The 16,381-nt window shown below is 34.9% G+C and overlaps 1 protein-coding gene across 6 annotated transcripts in view; it reads left to right on the top strand.

Annotated features, from left to right (window-relative positions):
• Window positions 1-16,381, top strand: part of DGKB (diacylglycerol kinase beta) — a 334,152-nt gene that overhangs the window by 69,884 nt on the left and 247,887 nt on the right. For all 6 annotated transcript variants that reach the window (XM_038163165.1, XM_038163173.1, XM_038163184.1 and 3 more), the window contains 3 exons: window positions 10,082-10,235; window positions 11,513-11,548; window positions 12,933-13,073. In XM_038163165.1, coding sequence (XP_038019093.1) covers window positions 10,082-10,235; window positions 11,513-11,548; window positions 12,933-13,073 — 331 coding nt within the window. The remainder of the gene's footprint in view (window positions 1-10,081; window positions 10,236-11,512; window positions 11,549-12,932; window positions 13,074-16,381) is intronic.

Below are 16,381 nucleotides of genomic sequence, written 5' to 3'. Positions count from 1 at the left end.
GATAGGAATTTGAATGCTGATGTAGCTAATAGTTCTATTTGGTTACCAGAATTTTCAAAATTAATTATGTAAAAACTGTATTAAATTGAATGATGATTAGAGCTTTGAATTTAAACTGAATTTTACCCTGATGCCCAAAGCTGGTCTTGATGAAGAATTGGAAATTTAATTTGAATGAACATTTAAAATACATTTTCAACACCAAGAACTTAAGCATTCTCATGTGGTTCATGGGCTTTAGCTTGTTAATCCTCTGTGTATAGTCTCTCCACTTTTTTTGCACTTCTTTTGGCATTGTCAGGTTTTGTCATGTGATAATCAATGCATCTTCAAGACCTTGTCTTTTGTGGGAATGCTTTAGCACTGGTATTCACAGCTAATCACATAATTGTCACTAATGCACTCACATTAGTGTTTGCCTGTGTTGTCATAGCACAATGTGTGAATCAAGGCCCTGTAATATCTACTCTTAGTCAGCAGTTCATTTTTCACATATTGGGTCAATATAAGTAGTTTAAAAAGAAATAATCAGTTAAAGGAATTTACCCAACCCCAGAAAATAACCCAGAGCAATTACTGTCAGTAGATGAAAGCTGATTATATTTTTGGCACCATTCGGAGATCAGACAACAGAGTTTTAAAAGTAATCAATTGAAAATTACATTTCAACATCATTCTCGTTCGGTTATGTGTGAAATGTTCTTTTTAATAAATGAAAACCATATGTCATGGAAGTCTCTTGAAATGAATTATTTCTCTTTTTTTCTTTTCTTTCTTACATTCTGTTTTTCAGGATGCTGAAAATAGTGGCTTATGCTGAAATATTTTGTACAAATTTAAAAGAAGAAAAGACCAAAAAGAATGTGGTATTTTAAAAGAATTTATGGGTGGCGATTAATTTCAAACACTAGATCATGTTTTGTTCTCATTTATGTGGCCAGTGTGGTGGGGAGGAATAAAAGGAGTATTATTCTACTCCTCCCTGCCCTACTCTATCCACAATGGCAACTCTTTTGTCAAGAGACTTTTAATTTTTCTTGTCTTGTGAGAAAAAAGAAAGTGCAGTGATACAGCTTCTCCCCCTTCTTTCAACATACCATCTAGAAGAACTGATTGTTGTATTTACTCTAGCTAGGAAAATATAGGAGACAGTTAGACCTCTTCTATTGCAGTTTTTAGGATAGATCTTGAGTCAAAAGCTTCTATTTTATTTTCTTCCATGGCTCTCTTCAAATTTATTAGTGTGGTAGGAATTAAAATACTACGTAGCGGAGTTAAAAAACTTTTATATAAAAAGATGCAAATTTTTCCGTATGTATATCATGTCTTTCACTGAGGAACCATGTTTTCTGTATACTCCAGAATACAGATATACTGACTTTGATGTCTATACCCTGTAGAATTCTGTGTGTTGGCACATAACATACATATAAATGCATAAATTGTCAATATAAATACTTGGATTTTTCTATATCTTACATATGTGTGTTTACTATCAGTAAAGCAGAAAAGCAAGTTACAAAATTGAAGTTTAACTGCTCTAGGAGAAAGGACAAAATTAAATACAAACGATGTTTGTTGGTTGAATTCAGCTTCTTCCTCTGTGTTGCTCAGGGCGTTAGGAGCCATTCTGCTGCTTGGGACAGAAACAGGCATTTTAAGGCACCTCCATAGCATGTTGTAGCCATAATCAGGAGATAAAGACCTGTGGCTTTAACTGAGTGTTGGCTTGTATATGTGTGATGCAAAGCTAGGAGAAACCTGAAATTTTTTTGCTATGTTGCCAAGCAAAATCATAACTGCTGTTTGGAAACCAGGTCTTCAATTCCTGTTCTTCCTGAGACTAAGACTCACCCACTGTGAAGTAGCACTAAATTAGTGTAATGTACTTATCAGTGAGTGTCTGAGAAGAAACAGAACTCTTATCATAGTAATTGGAGATGTTTTAAGGCATATTAAGCATAGACTGATGTGCATTTGTTTTTCCTTGGAGTCCCTCATATTCTGCTTATCTGGGATTCAAAAGAAAATGAAGTGCGGGAAGCAAGAGCTTTTGCTTTATGCCATTGGTGTGGAGTAGAAAGAGAAGTAAGATACATGCATTCTTTACTGATGTGGGTAAGGTAAAAAGCATCTTATCACATATCTGTGAGATACACTGGATACATTGCAAAGAAATCCACTTATGGAAAATAGTGGTTGCTTTAATGTCAGGTTTGTAGTATTTTGTGCGGTTACAGAAGCATAAAACTCCAGACTACTTTTTAAACTATGAATAAAGTTGGATTTTTAGTGTGGCTTAAAACCCCCAAACTATTTTTAATGGTTTTGTTTCTTCATAGCTGTGAATTCTTTGGTCAAAGTAATCAGTGTCATCCTGGAAACTCTCTTGAAATATGTAGTTTATCCTGAAAACTGTATTTAATGAGTTGCCAGGTCTTTAGTATCTTTGTGACTTGGCACTTCTTTAAAATTAATGTTCTTTAGTCATCTTTTTTTCTAGTTCAATGATTGCCATTTGTTCAAATGTGTCCTTTTCTGTGTGCTTAATGTTCTTTCATGTGTTTTTTTGTGGTATCTTAAGAAGGATAAACTAGTGTTCAGATTTAGGGAAAAATAGTATCAGCTAATAGTTTGGGCAGGAAGATCATCTAATTTCAAGACCCCTGCCATGGGCATGAACACCTTCTACTAGACCAGGTTGCTGAGAGCCCTTGAAAACTGCCAGGGATGAAGCATCCGCAACTTCTGCCCTTGTAAAAAGTCCCTCACCAGCTTTCTCGTCAGCCCCTTTTAAGGACTGAAAGGGGCTATAAGGTCTCCCCAAAACCTTCTGTTCTCCTGAACAGCCCCAACTCTCTCAGCCTGTCTTCATAGGAGAGCTTTTCTGAGATACAGAAGGAAAAAAAAAAGGCCAGGCTAAAGAATTTTCTACATAATAGGCTTTTCAAATGCATTTTTATAGAAAAACAGGTAAATATATCAGAATGTTTGGTTAGCTGTTCAGTAGTTTGCTAGGAGCTTTTATCTGCTGGGGTAGAAAGAAGGAACTGCCTCAGTTCTTCCGCTGAGTGTGGATTATTCTTTGTAACTCAAAAGAATCTCCTTTTGTCTGTTCCATCATCATTTTCCTTAAGAGTGTCAGGCAGCTGCTCCAAGTAGGTTGCCTACAGATGTGGTTGAAATTTCTGATTCCAAATCTGGGGTCTGCAGCTCAGTTCCAGCCTTTTCTCCACCTCATACACAGTTACCCAGTGATGCCTCCTTGATAGCCAAGATACAATGGAGATAGGGTTGTAAACAAGTTTGGGAGAAAGACTGATAATTTCCACCTCTGCTTGCTTGGCCCAGATGTCACTTCCTCACATAGTCTGCATACAAATGTCATTGTGTCTCTCTTTCCAGACTTCTATTTTAAAAAAAATAGGTGCTATATGGTATTACCTTTTACAGTTGCCACTTTTTATCTATGTAGCTAGTGTTACTTTAGTTTCATATATTCATATTTTTAAAAATGTTTAAGGCTTAACGGAGTTCTGTGATAAACTATTATTTTAAGAATAGTATTATGAGGATAATTATTTGCCTAATAATTTCTGTTTCATCCTGGTTCTCAAAGGGCTATTAGAGTGAAGAAATTTTCTCCAAAGTAATGGGAGTTGGCAGAGCAAATCCTAATTTTTTGTGACTTCCTTCTAAAGGAAGGAAGTCATAATCTTCAGAAAAATTTCCACCACATTGGTTGGATATGGATTCTTTACCAAGAAAAATTCAGTTGAAACTACAGATCTGGGCAAATCTCTCTGTATTTGCTTAGTCAGACATCATGGCAGGAATGTTCTCACAGTATGTGGAAATAAAGACAGATTAATCTGCTTTGTTTCACTGTCATGAAAACTGCTTCTTCTGTTTTTAATCATAAGTAAGTAGCAGTGAGTTTTTTTGCACTGATGGATTTTTTTTGTGGGTAATCTTTTCATGGAATTTACATTAAAAACCCTACAACTGTTAGATCTTTTGGACTAATGCGTACATCCAAAAAATTAATTGTAAAATACGTGCAGGATGTGAAATGACATGTTACAGTCCCAGATGTACTGAGCAATCTGCAATTGCTGTTTGCTGCTTCATTTAGCATTAGTATATGATGGTGTGTATGGATGAATATTTATTTATGTATATGCAATACATATATTTGTTCTGTTTCTTCTAGCATAGATATAGATCTGGAATGGATTATTTCCTCTGAGTAAAGATAGCATCCAACTCTGGTATAGCAGTTTCAAAAAGAAAATAAATAAAATCTTGTCTCATCTATTTTCTGTAAATTTTACCTAAGCATCTTAAATTTTTCCATGTGTCCAGAAGTACTGCCTTAACAGCTGAAACATTTTGGCCTCTTTTTTGATACATCTCTCTGAGCACATGTTCAGATCACCTCATTCATAGGAGTATATCAGTAATTTGTTCAGTCACATTTTTACAAATAAACATTTAATAATTTTGTAGATGTACAGAAACCTTATTTTTGCCTTCAGTGTTTCTTCAGCTCTTTTCCTGATATTTGGATGCTCTTTAGAGACACAGGTTTGAGTTTCCTCAGGCAAATGGGAAATCAGCCAAGGTGATTCCCACTCGCAAGTTGTCTTTACCAGGAGATTATTTTTTTCCCCACGAGAGGAAAAAAATCGTCACTTTTTCTCTGTTTTCAGAAGGAAGTGATGGTCTCAGTTGTACTTGGGGCATAGCACATATTTGGGGTTTTTGTGCATGATTCTATTTTTCTGGGAACATGTCTAGTGAGAACCTTCTTTCCTGGGGCCAGTCAGTGACTTAGAGCTCATTATAAACTTTGGTCTGTTTCTTCTTTATCTGTTTGGAAGGGGCTTAGAGGAAAAAAAAAAAACAAACCAGTACTTGTGGATTAAATGCTTGTTGGAAGTTTAGGGCTAGGATTAATTTTGAAATTTTGTGGACGGTTAATGAAATGTTATGGATTTTCCCCAACAATTTATGGTGTAGGAAAAGATGCACATTTTTAATTTGCATATGCATTGAGTCATAGTGAGTCCAATTCCATGTTTGCATTCAGAAAAGATGAAAATTATTTAATGGCTTACACATTTTATTTGCTAAAAATAATTATTAAAGTTAAATTTATGCAGTTTTGCTTATGTCTTACATTTCTTCTCCTTTTCTTTTCTCCCAGGTGAATATATAATTTTTAGGGTTTTTTTCCTATATTCAGGTGTTTGAAAATATTGATAAAATCTTTAAGTAGGAACTAACTACTTCTAAAATATAATAAAAATAATTTTATATGAATTATATGGTTTAAAATAGCTAAAACTCTGTGGTAGTTTTGAATGTGCACTTCTCTGGAGTTATACCAAAAATTTTTCATTACCAAATGAAATTTTGTTACCTGGTAATACAGAAGTCTCATTTTGTGAAGGTTCTTTTGTAAAAGAAAAGGATCTCCAATAAACTTGGAGAATCAGTATGATATATAAAAATAGAAATTCAATTTTATGTGATTATCATAAAACCCTTTATTTTTCTGTGACCTACAGGCAAGGATTTTATTAGAGTCAAAGCTAAAACTGCACAGATTTTTTTTCTTCTTTTAGACTCCCTCAGAAGATTTAGACCAAATTATTTGAAAGTTCTTTCATGTTTGTCTGATTAAACTATGTCCTATTTTTATCTCTGTTATGTTGAAAATTTTCCTGAAATCCCTAAACTTGTGATCATAATCTTTCTATGCCCTGATAGTCTCTTGTGCAGTGGAATTAATTAATTAATTAATGTGCCACGCTAATTGTTGTCAGTTTGGTACATCCTCTCATGCTCTCATCCCCTCACTTTTGAAACGTCGTGGAAAATGCTTTCTGAAATGCTAAATCCTTCTTTCTCAGATTAATTTAAATTCAGCTGGAGCTTCTGGTATGCAAGCAACTGTTGAAAATGAAGCAATTAGCCTGCATACTTAAGAAAACCACATCCGCCATTATGGTTTATATATTATTCTGATGTTATTGATCTGGACTGTTTAATTAATTTTTGGAATTTATTAGCATAAATAAATTATTTTCAAACCATACTAAAATTCTCTGAACTTTTCAATTGAGAAATTCTGGTAATGACAGTGAAATTTAAAAGGAAGATCAAGCACAATATGTGTTAAGGTGGAAGATTATTGTTCACTCCTTTCCTCTTTTTTGTCTTTTTGCTTACCAAAACATTGTGCAATACATTTGAAAAGTGGCTGGGGTTGGGGGGAAATGCTGGTAGTTAAAGGAAGGGTACTTACTTGCTGCAGCATTTTCCTATTTCAGAAGGGTAGAGTTCCACGAGGAAAACAAAATATTGTCTACAATTTCAGAATAGAGAAATGAGTAAAATATTGTGTGTTGTTTTCTCTTTTGTGAAAGTAGTTTTAAATTAGGCTGAGCAGAAGTTTTGCGTCTTTATATCCTCTGCTCCAAATAAACCATACTCAATACTTAAACCTCCACTTAGTGAGAATGCTCTAACACCTCTGTGTCTTCTACAGTGCTGCTCTCAGGATTTCTTTTAAGAAATTCTTCCATTTTTCTGTGGTTGTGTAATAAGTTATGTGTATTACAGTGAGAGAGAGATGGCCGAGAAGGCGCTAAAAGCAATGTAAAAGTGAGCCTGTTTTTGGAAGATTACCCTTTTTCATTAGGAAGCTTGATGGATGATCCAAACTACTCCTAGGTCTGCTGTAGACTAGTATAGTTCTCTTATTTACTATATATATATATGTATAAAAACAAACATCCAGACATTACTATACCATTTTAGAGCTCAGTTCTAATAGGATAATCTACACCAATTATGTTAGATCTTCTAGAATGTTTTTCACCTATGCAGTATTAGAATCCCAGATTTTGAGGTTTTAGGCATGAACCTAAACACAGGGCCCTACACAGAGATCTCCCTTTTGGCAGGATTGGTTTTATACATTCTTTACATACGGCATGTGATTGTGCACCTGCATTTTTGGCCATTCTAAACATTCCTGATGTGTATTCAAGTAATTTGCCAGCTCCTGATGAACTTCCATTATAATTTGAAAGCTTTTGGAAATGCAGCATCTGAACTCTGGTTATATGAATATTGCTGCTTCCCTGGAGGAATACAGAGCATGATGGAACAGAGTGGGGGGGGTCGCAGAGCATGTTGGAACAGAGGATAAAGCACTGTCAGCTGAAGAAGCCTGGCTGTAGAACGACCTTTAGAACAACCACACTGTGTCTTCCGTCCTTTACTGAGCCACCCTGATTGCTGGAACTCAGGATGTCAAATGTAATAAATGGATGTGGTAGCCAAGTCATTGTATCATTAGTATCTCTTGTCTTTTCTAGCAGTTTGGAACATGTGTTGGAGGATATTGGCTTAAATGATAGTCAGACCATCTTTAAAAAATATTGAAAAGTTTGAACATCTTTGAGAAAGGGTATTCAGGAAGAAAGAAGTACATAATTTCAAACTTGCTTATTTTTCCAGTTCTCTACACAGGTATAATTCTGAACCCATTAAGTTAAAAAAAAAACCAAAACCCATAGCATTAGGGATTTAGTTACTGCTGGCAGCTTGGAGAACCAATGCCACTCAGGCAGCAGTTCAAAAATCTTAAGGTGGCTCTAAACTTAGGGAATAGTTTTTGCAATATATACATAAAATCCACAGACATGGTAAATAAAGAAAAGATTAATGTAATGTAAAGATATTTACATGGCCATCCATAAACCTTAATTTAAATGGGATTATAATTTTGGTTTAGTTTCCATTTTCACTTAGCTTTTTTTGTTGTGTATATGATTCAGTGAGATAGCTAAGACATTTCATTAATGCACTATTTAACAAAGCAATTTCACATTGTTAAAGTCAGTTGATTTAGTGATTAATGTATTTGTTATGCTTGCAGATAAAAATACATTCATATAGTGTATATTAGTGTAACTAATTACTGATTTACTTGGATGCTGATACAAATCCTTTTGTTATTGTTATTCATAGTTTATAAACAGTGAATTAAATGTCAGTGGCTTTATTAGAGAGAAAAAATGTAAAGTTTGTAGCATGAATGCAACAGTGTATGATTTGCCAAGGTAAAAGCGTGTGGCTGAAACTGTCTGATGAGATAAAACAGCGAGTCCATGTCCAAGGTGATTATTTACATTTTACATCCATCTTGAGCATTGTGAACAATTTTTTTCAGTCTCTGCTATTTTTGTCTTCAAAAGGTGAGAGTTTTATTGGTTCCACTGCGCTTCTTTCTCAAATGAGGTGTTCTGTATTAGAAGCTCAGCAGAGATACCCTCTCACCAATCTTGCATTCCTAATAATTATGACTTGCACAAGAGGAGTCAGATTTTGCAATTTGTGTTGTTGGTCCCTCATAAAGATGATGATACACATTTAAAACATTGCCCTTCCGTAGTTAGGTCTTGAGTTTAATGGGAAACACCTTTTTTAGTGTGCACACAAAATTTCAGTATCTCATACATACATTAAAAAAGTAAAAGTCAAAGAAATCAGGGGAAGAGAAGTTTCTGCTCATAAGTCTTAAAATTATATTAAAATAATAGCAAAAATTATTTATTCTGTGACTCAGATTCCAAATTCACTGAGTTCTTTGAAAGTTCAGTTTCTATTTTCTTTTTTTAATCATGGTTTCAAGGTAATTCTTGCTAGTCTTTTCCCTCCTTCCACATTCACTGTGATGCACTAATGGAGTTGCACTAGACTTTTCTATGGAGAAATGGAGTATTCCTGAAGAATAGAGAAATTTCTCAAAGTCAGTTTTGTTGTATCATGTGGATTTATCCCCTGATTATTTAACAATTACAAGTTACTCTTCTGTTTGATCTATAAAGAAATCAAAACTGTGTTTTATCAGATTAATAATTGATAAGCTGTTTTACAATCACAAAGGTAATGCTAAATATGCAGTTGTGTCAGTATGTTTCACGATACCTTTATCTTCATTCTCTATTAGCAGGATAAAAAATGGGATCATAATGCTTTGCATTGCTGTGATCCCATTGCAGCCTACACCTTCCTTGATTGGGAGGTGTTAATATCTCCCTGGTGACCAGCAACAGGACATGAAGAAATAGAAGGAAGTTGCATCAGGGGAAGTTCAGATCAGCCATCAGGGAAAGGCTTTTCACTGGGGGGCTGGTTGGTCAGTGGAAGAGGCTTTCCAGAGCATGTTTTGGTCATGACACCAAGCCCATCAGAAGTCAAGGAGCATCTGGATGGTGCTCTTAGTCATATGGTTTAGTTTCAGGTAGTCCTGTGAGGAGCAGGAAGTTGAACTCAATGCTCCTTATGTATTCCTTCCAATTTGAGAAAATCTATGACTCATTTTATTACTTAAAGCAGACAGTGCTGTTTTAACAGAAAAAACCATCATACGAGTTTTATTCATTAGCTCTTACCTTGCTGGCAAAAGCAGAACCAAATTAAGCTAACTGACAAATGTTTTGGATCAACGACTTTTGTTTTTTCCCCTCTAAGTAATGCTGCATGTCTGAGCACTCTTATTTGAACCTATTTGAGACAGGATGATTAGTATCTCTTTGACAAACACCAGCAAAGCATGTTGCCACATTGGAAAAGACAGGAGGCCTTCAATGCCCTGAATTAGGCATCCACAAATCCCCTGCTTTTTGTCTGCCTAATTATAGGAAAAGCTAAAGACATGCTAAGTACATCCCTAGGAGCTCTGTAGGCGCCTTTGGATGCTAATCAAGAAATTTGAGAGCATGGAACTTGATTTCAGGGTCCTGACTTAAGTGCTCTGAATTTACTCTGGGCTGTTTTGCACAGTGCTCTGAGGTATTACAGCAATACTGTGAATTTTCAAAGTAATACTTAACTCAGTAATCACTTTCAAGAATAGATATACCAGTCTGTATCTTCAGAAATCAGTATGTTCAAAACAGTCCAAAGCTTTTGTCAGCAGAATATTATTTGATGGATTAGTGTGATTTGCACTAGCAAAAGCGTTAATTTTTTTTTCTTTTTTTCTTCCTCTTCACTGTAGACAATTGATTTAGAGGGGTTCAAGCTGTTCATGAAGACTTTTCTGGAGGCAGAGTTACCAGATGATTTCATTGAACACCTTTTTACATCATTTAGGAACAAAATCTCTCACTGCAGCCCATTAATTAGAAACAAACCACAGCACCTTTCTGGAGGTAAGTAATAAAATCAGTACTTAAAGTTCCCTCATCCTGCTGTTTTACTTCTGATAGCTGTAAATATATGGAATTCTTAACTACATGTTAAGGGATTTTTGTTCTGGTATTTGTGAAATTAGAGAAACTAACTCAACCATAATAGGAAATAAACTGTGAAAAGGAAGGGAAATTAAATAATTTCATCTTTTTAACTCACAATAATGATGCAGCTGAGACACCAAGTGGACATTCTTTGTCATGTTACTGCTAATCAGATTGCTATGGTTACGTGTTCTTGTTGCCTACTCTCCTGTACAAACAATTAAAAATCTTCAAGCTTCATGCAGGAGGCTCCTGCTGGTGCTCAACCATTTCTGTGCCAGTTGCTGCTGTTATTCTTACCTGTCTAGGTGTGATTCTGTTGTTATTAATCCTATATACTTAGCAGCTGCCGATATTTTAAATGCTGGGTAAGTGTTAGTATATCACTAAAAGTAATTTTGATTTCAGAGGACTCAGCTAAATTCTGCCCTGTATAGGCTGTACTCAGCTTTCTTCACTTTCACTATAGCTCTCTTTGACATATTTTATTCCTATATGTGGTAAAATTATAATAATTATAATTATTATAGCATCATTAGTAAGGATAGTGCTGTTATTACTGTTGTTGTTTCAACTGTATGCTAAGTTTCTTACTCTGATGTTGCCTCCTAAAATATTTTTCTGCTATACTAGCTTTTCCAAGTTTGTCAAGAGTTTTTTAGTTTTTTCTATTACGAAGTACTTTAGAAATAATATAATGCAATACCAGTGTAGGAAGCTTCCATGTTTTTAGCATAATGCCAGAAGGACTGTTTGATAAATTGTTATGTCCAAAACATGTTCAGAGAGGCAGTCCAGTTCACCTTATGCAAGAATTATTTGGGCTTGAAAATACACTGGGTTTATGTTGTAGTTCAGTTTCATAGTTTAAATGAAATGTTACATCCTGACAAATCATAACTTTTCAGGGGAAAAAACTGCATTGGTACATTTTGATGTGCAAATGGAAACTATGGAAACACTTGATTTTGGGTATCTATTGATTTTTAAATGTTACCAATAGTGAAGAAAAGAGCTTGTCTGTACTGGAAAATAACTTTGTCAGAAATACTAGATATTCTTCTGTAAAATGGAGGGATTAGTGAGTGCTAGAGAAATGACAAGGAGAGTAGCAGGGTTCATCAGTCCGTTAGGTATGTGCTTGTTTTACACTTAGTCTCTTTTGGTCCACTCATGTCTGTTTATATTTTCAGTTAAGGTGTCTGAAGAGAGATGGAAGCAAATGCCAGGTAAGCAGCAGGAGTGGAAGTCATCTGTAAGTCGTACATTGCAGCCAACCCTTCCCACCTCTGATTAAGAAGTAATAATTTAACCTGTAAATTGCAGGTGATAGGTTAAAAGGTACCTTAAAATTTATATTTATTTTCATTTGGATTTCAGCACTATTTATTTTTGAGAAGAGTTATCCCAGGTTTTATAATCCTTTTTATTCTTTGAATATGATTTACATAAGACTGGAATATGAACTATTTGTGTAAGTTGTGTGATTAAAGCTAGCATTTAACTGAATAAAATATTACAATGTCTTAATTTTATGACACTTAACTGACATGCAAGCTCATTAAATAGAACATGGATTTATTAAATATTTTTGTTCCTCTAATATTGACTTTTAGTGTTTATTATTTTCTGAAACCATGAAAGTGAAATTCCAAAATACATTGTTGCACGCTAATTTGCTCTTTTTTACCTTATTTTATTGTTTTACCATGTGTACCTCATAACATGTAGGCATACCTTTTAAATTGTAGACTTTTGAAGATGTATTCAGATTGTAATGAAGTTTTTCAAGCTAAATTTAGGGAGAGAGGGGACAACCCTCAGTCAGTGAGAAATGTAACAAACTTGTAAAGAAAGTTTTCTTACTCCTTTCTCTGTGTTCTGCTGTCCTTCCCGTTTTTCCCCATGTTGGTCCTGCAGATTCCAGTAATATCAGAACTGGTCATACTAATGTTGTACTGAAACAAAAAGTTTGGCAGTTTTTAAACTTTATTTCCAAGTGGTACACTGGAACTGCTATTAATCAGAATGTCTGAGCAATTATTATGACTATTATTTAAATTCTAAATTTATTTTCTCAGTAGTCTGTCACTGAGACTTCTTTGTTTTAAATATGTGCTGCACTGACACACATCTGGCTGTGTTTTTGGGATAACAGTACACTTGGGTATTAGTAGAGTTTTTTCATTGACACTAAAACATCTTCAATTAGTGTAGTTGTTTTCAATCTATAAATTAGATGAAGCTTCAGCAAGCACAAGAAAGCACAAGAAAGTTGATGCAGACTCGGGCAGGGATTGGTTTTAATACTTAGCATCTAGTATGGTAGAACAGAAATACTCACCAAATTGTGCTGTAGTCAAATGAAATCAGATCAGCACAAATGAAAAAAAAGTTTATGCCATTCCCATAATTGGGCAGGGGGGATGTTTGGATAGTTTATTTTAATTCTACCTTTGTTGGATGAACTATGAATTGTTTAAAGTTTTATATTTAAATTAAGAGGTAATCTGTGATACAGATAAAACAAAGATGAGTGCATGCGAAAGTTACGTTTTCATTTTCTGCCTGTACCATGTGTTCAGACTAACAAAGGCTATGGGTTGTTTCCAGGTCTGAGACTTAACAAGGGTACCTCTACATCCAGACCTCCTACTCCTGCCAACTCACATTTACCAGACATGATCCAGCTGAAAGATATTGTTTGCTATTTGTCACTGCTAGAAAGAGGAAGACCTGAAGACAAGCTAGAATGTATGTTCTTTTTAAATTTTAAATATTTATTTCTGTAAGTCATCAAGTACTTTGTTTCTGAATTTAAGAACCAGTTTTGAGCAGATGGATTATAAAAATATGGTTCTAGGTGACCCCTATAGCAGAAATGATTTTTTATTCTTGCTAATGGTGAGATTTTAAATGAAATGTGTTCTATCCAGCATTTGCTAAAATGGGGAGTAAGGATTGTGCATTCTGTAGTTACAATAATTCTCTCTATACTGTGATGTCTTGTTTAGTATCAGATCTGAGAAAAACAGACAAACTATTCTGAGTATACGTAGAGATCTATGGGTGGGGTGAATAACGTGTACTAAACATCCTGATTCAAGCAAAGAACAGTTGCTAATATAGGCTGTGGGCTATGTAATATTATTGAATACTGAAAAGCCAAGAGTGATCCAAGTCTGCATCACTCTTGGGAAGGAATGTTTGACACCAGAAATTAGAAATTCTTGTTTGGTTTTTTTGGGTTTTTTTATTTTTATTTTTTAATTAGGGGCCTGGGTCATTAAAATGCAACACCACTACCTATTTAAAAAAATAAAAAAACCCAACCCTGTGAGTTTGATCAGTAAATTGGAGGAAAAAAGAAGAAAACTTGTTCTTTATTGTGGAATTTTAGAAGTTAGTTTCTCATGTGGCTAAACAGTCAGACCAATCATATAGTCCTTATTGAGGAGAAATGTGCTTCAATATACATAACTGGTCTGTTTATAAAAGTTCTGTGGAATCAGGCTCTCATATGCAGAGTAAGTGTTCAGTATGTTAGGATGTGGAAACAGTAGGCTGCTTCTGTCAAAATAAGAAATTTATTACAAGGTTACATGTTGCTGAAGTATTTTGATGTTTTGTTAACCTGTAGCTAGCTTACAGGGCAACTTTGTACTGCAAGGTCACAGCAAATCCCCCAAATCCCCCAAATTTGGTAATATTGTTTTGGTATTATATGAGTAAAATATGAAAATGTACGTGTGAATGCACCTTCAGAACAGAGACACAGAAAAACTGAGATTCAAGGACTGAATTTAACTTAGAGTGTAATAACTGCTGCATGGTAGTAAGTTATGCAAGCCTTACCAGAGCTCTGAGGAGCTCGATGCACAAACCACGGCATGAAATAGAGATCACTTGCCTCCCCTGGTGTCAGGAGTTGGTACAATGGAAAGGAGGAGAGACAGAGGAGCAGATCATAATCAGAGTATGGGGATTTTCCATGAACTTCCTGCAGAAGCTGCATGGGCAAAAGACTGTTATATGTGATTTAAGAGCAAGAGAGCATGTGTATGGTACTTAAATATTTTGTGTATGCAAGGTCAGTTGTATTTGCTACATATAATTCTGGGCATGGTTGTTTAATGGTTTTATTTTCTTCTTTGTCATACAGAGTTGAAATATACCACGTATTTTTGCTTTTTCATATCTAAATTTCAGGTTATGCTGCACCATTGTATGCAGACTTTTCTTTTGATTTCAGTTGAATTCTCATTATGAATTAATGGTATAATTGAACTCTTTCTCTGCATTTGAAAGCAGTATGTCCGATGGTTGTAATATAAATTATAAGTTTGTAGCAATGAAGGGAAAATAGAAAAATGGCTTATTCTGGAGTTGCCAACATTATTATCAACACCAATTTCAAGCAGTGTTTTTCTTTTTTTTTTTTCCAGATAACAAAATTTGGAAAAAATGAGTCATAGCTGACTGTTTGGAAATTTAATTCAGGACACGCAGAACATGAAAGTGGTGCTTTAAATTAAAATTTTATGTAGGCTGGAGGATAAACTATACTAAGAGTTTCATCTTTGGATGTATATGATCTACAGATTTTCAGAGATTTATAAATATTCCAGAAGATAAATGGATTTTCTAACCTATTAAGAGTGTAGAGAGATCTTGCATAGTGTGAGCCTCAGTTGTTTGGCGTGCTCAGTGTATCTATTATTCATAATCTATGTATGACCTGAATATAAAGAAAATCCCAAGCATTCCTCACAGAGATACATTGAGAGAGTATGTCTTAATGTTTTAAGGTTAAATTGCCATCCAGAAATAGAAATCAAGTGCACAGTCAGTCTAATCAGGTAAGGGGACGGGAAAAGAAGTAGAAAAATTTGGCTTGGGCTCTGTAGTTTGCATCAAACCTCTGTTTGGTTGTTTTTATCATTTTGTTGTTGGTTTGGTTTTGGTTTTTGGTTTTTTTTTCTTGTAGAGTGTGTAAATCAATAGCATGAATATTTAGCAGTGTATGAATAGAAAAGAGATTGCATGCCACACCAGTAGCATAGTTTTCAGAATCTAGCCAAGAGCACAGATTGAGCCTTTTTGCTACCCCATACCTATGTAATTGGAAAGACTTTATTTCTGCAAAGGTGAAACACTTATAATTACCTTAATGTCTGGTTTTAAACGACTGATTAGAACTACTGATTCATGGTAAAGGAAAAATATGTTGTAAGCACTACTGCTCTGGAGTGGGTAAAGGTCATGGAGATGCTAAAACTTGCTGTAAAACATTCTCTCGACTACTGTCTTAAGAATCACAGAGGAGAAGGAAGGAGAGCCGAATTATTTTAACTTTATCATTGAGTGATTCAGTGATTCATCCCCGTGGAACTGTGAATGCTTAATGATACCTTTGCCAGACAATATTAGCTGTCAAGCTCTGAGAAGCTTTGGTGGAAGGTGTGCTAGCAGAGGCAGTACCAATCTCTGGTGGCTTTTGGCATTAACTTGTTTCATGCTGAAACAATTTTGCTGTGGTAACTCTAGGGAATGAAGGATATTTTTATAGGTTTTCCTAACCTGTAACTAATGAATCATGAGCCTTTGTGGCGTGAAATGGTGTACTGCTGTAAATATTATCAATCTTGTATTACAGCTCTGAAGAGCAGTGCAAGGTAGTGGCAAAAATTGCTGAAGTGGTAGTGAGGTATAGGGCTTACCTTTTTTCCACACAGTTAGATGATCAACTCATTCCCAAGATGGAGAAAATAAGTGAAACAAAGCAATACATATAACAGTTAATATGTTTTGCTGTAAGTCCAAAAATGATCACATTCTTTCTGAACTTTACTCTCTGATTGCTAATACTTTTTTCTTTACTTCTCATTATATTGTTTGCTGAAAATTATGGTAAGCTTTGTTTGTGAATTTTTTTGGACTGTAGCAGCATCTGCTATGGATCCAGTGTGGTAGGATTCCTCAGTTAAACAGGTTATATGTTACATTTCCAGAGACATCTGATTAGATAACAGATTACTTGTGTTTTGCTGTTGATGAAAGCA

The sequence above is a fragment of the Motacilla alba genome, chromosome 2 (genome assembly GCF_015832195.1).
Source record: "Motacilla alba alba isolate MOTALB_02 chromosome 2, Motacilla_alba_V1.0_pri, whole genome shotgun sequence".
NCBI lineage: Eukaryota > Metazoa > Chordata > Aves > Passeriformes > Motacillidae > Motacilla > Motacilla alba.
The sequence above is the reverse complement of the archived record's forward strand: the minus strand, read 5'-3'. Positions and strand labels throughout refer to the sequence as shown.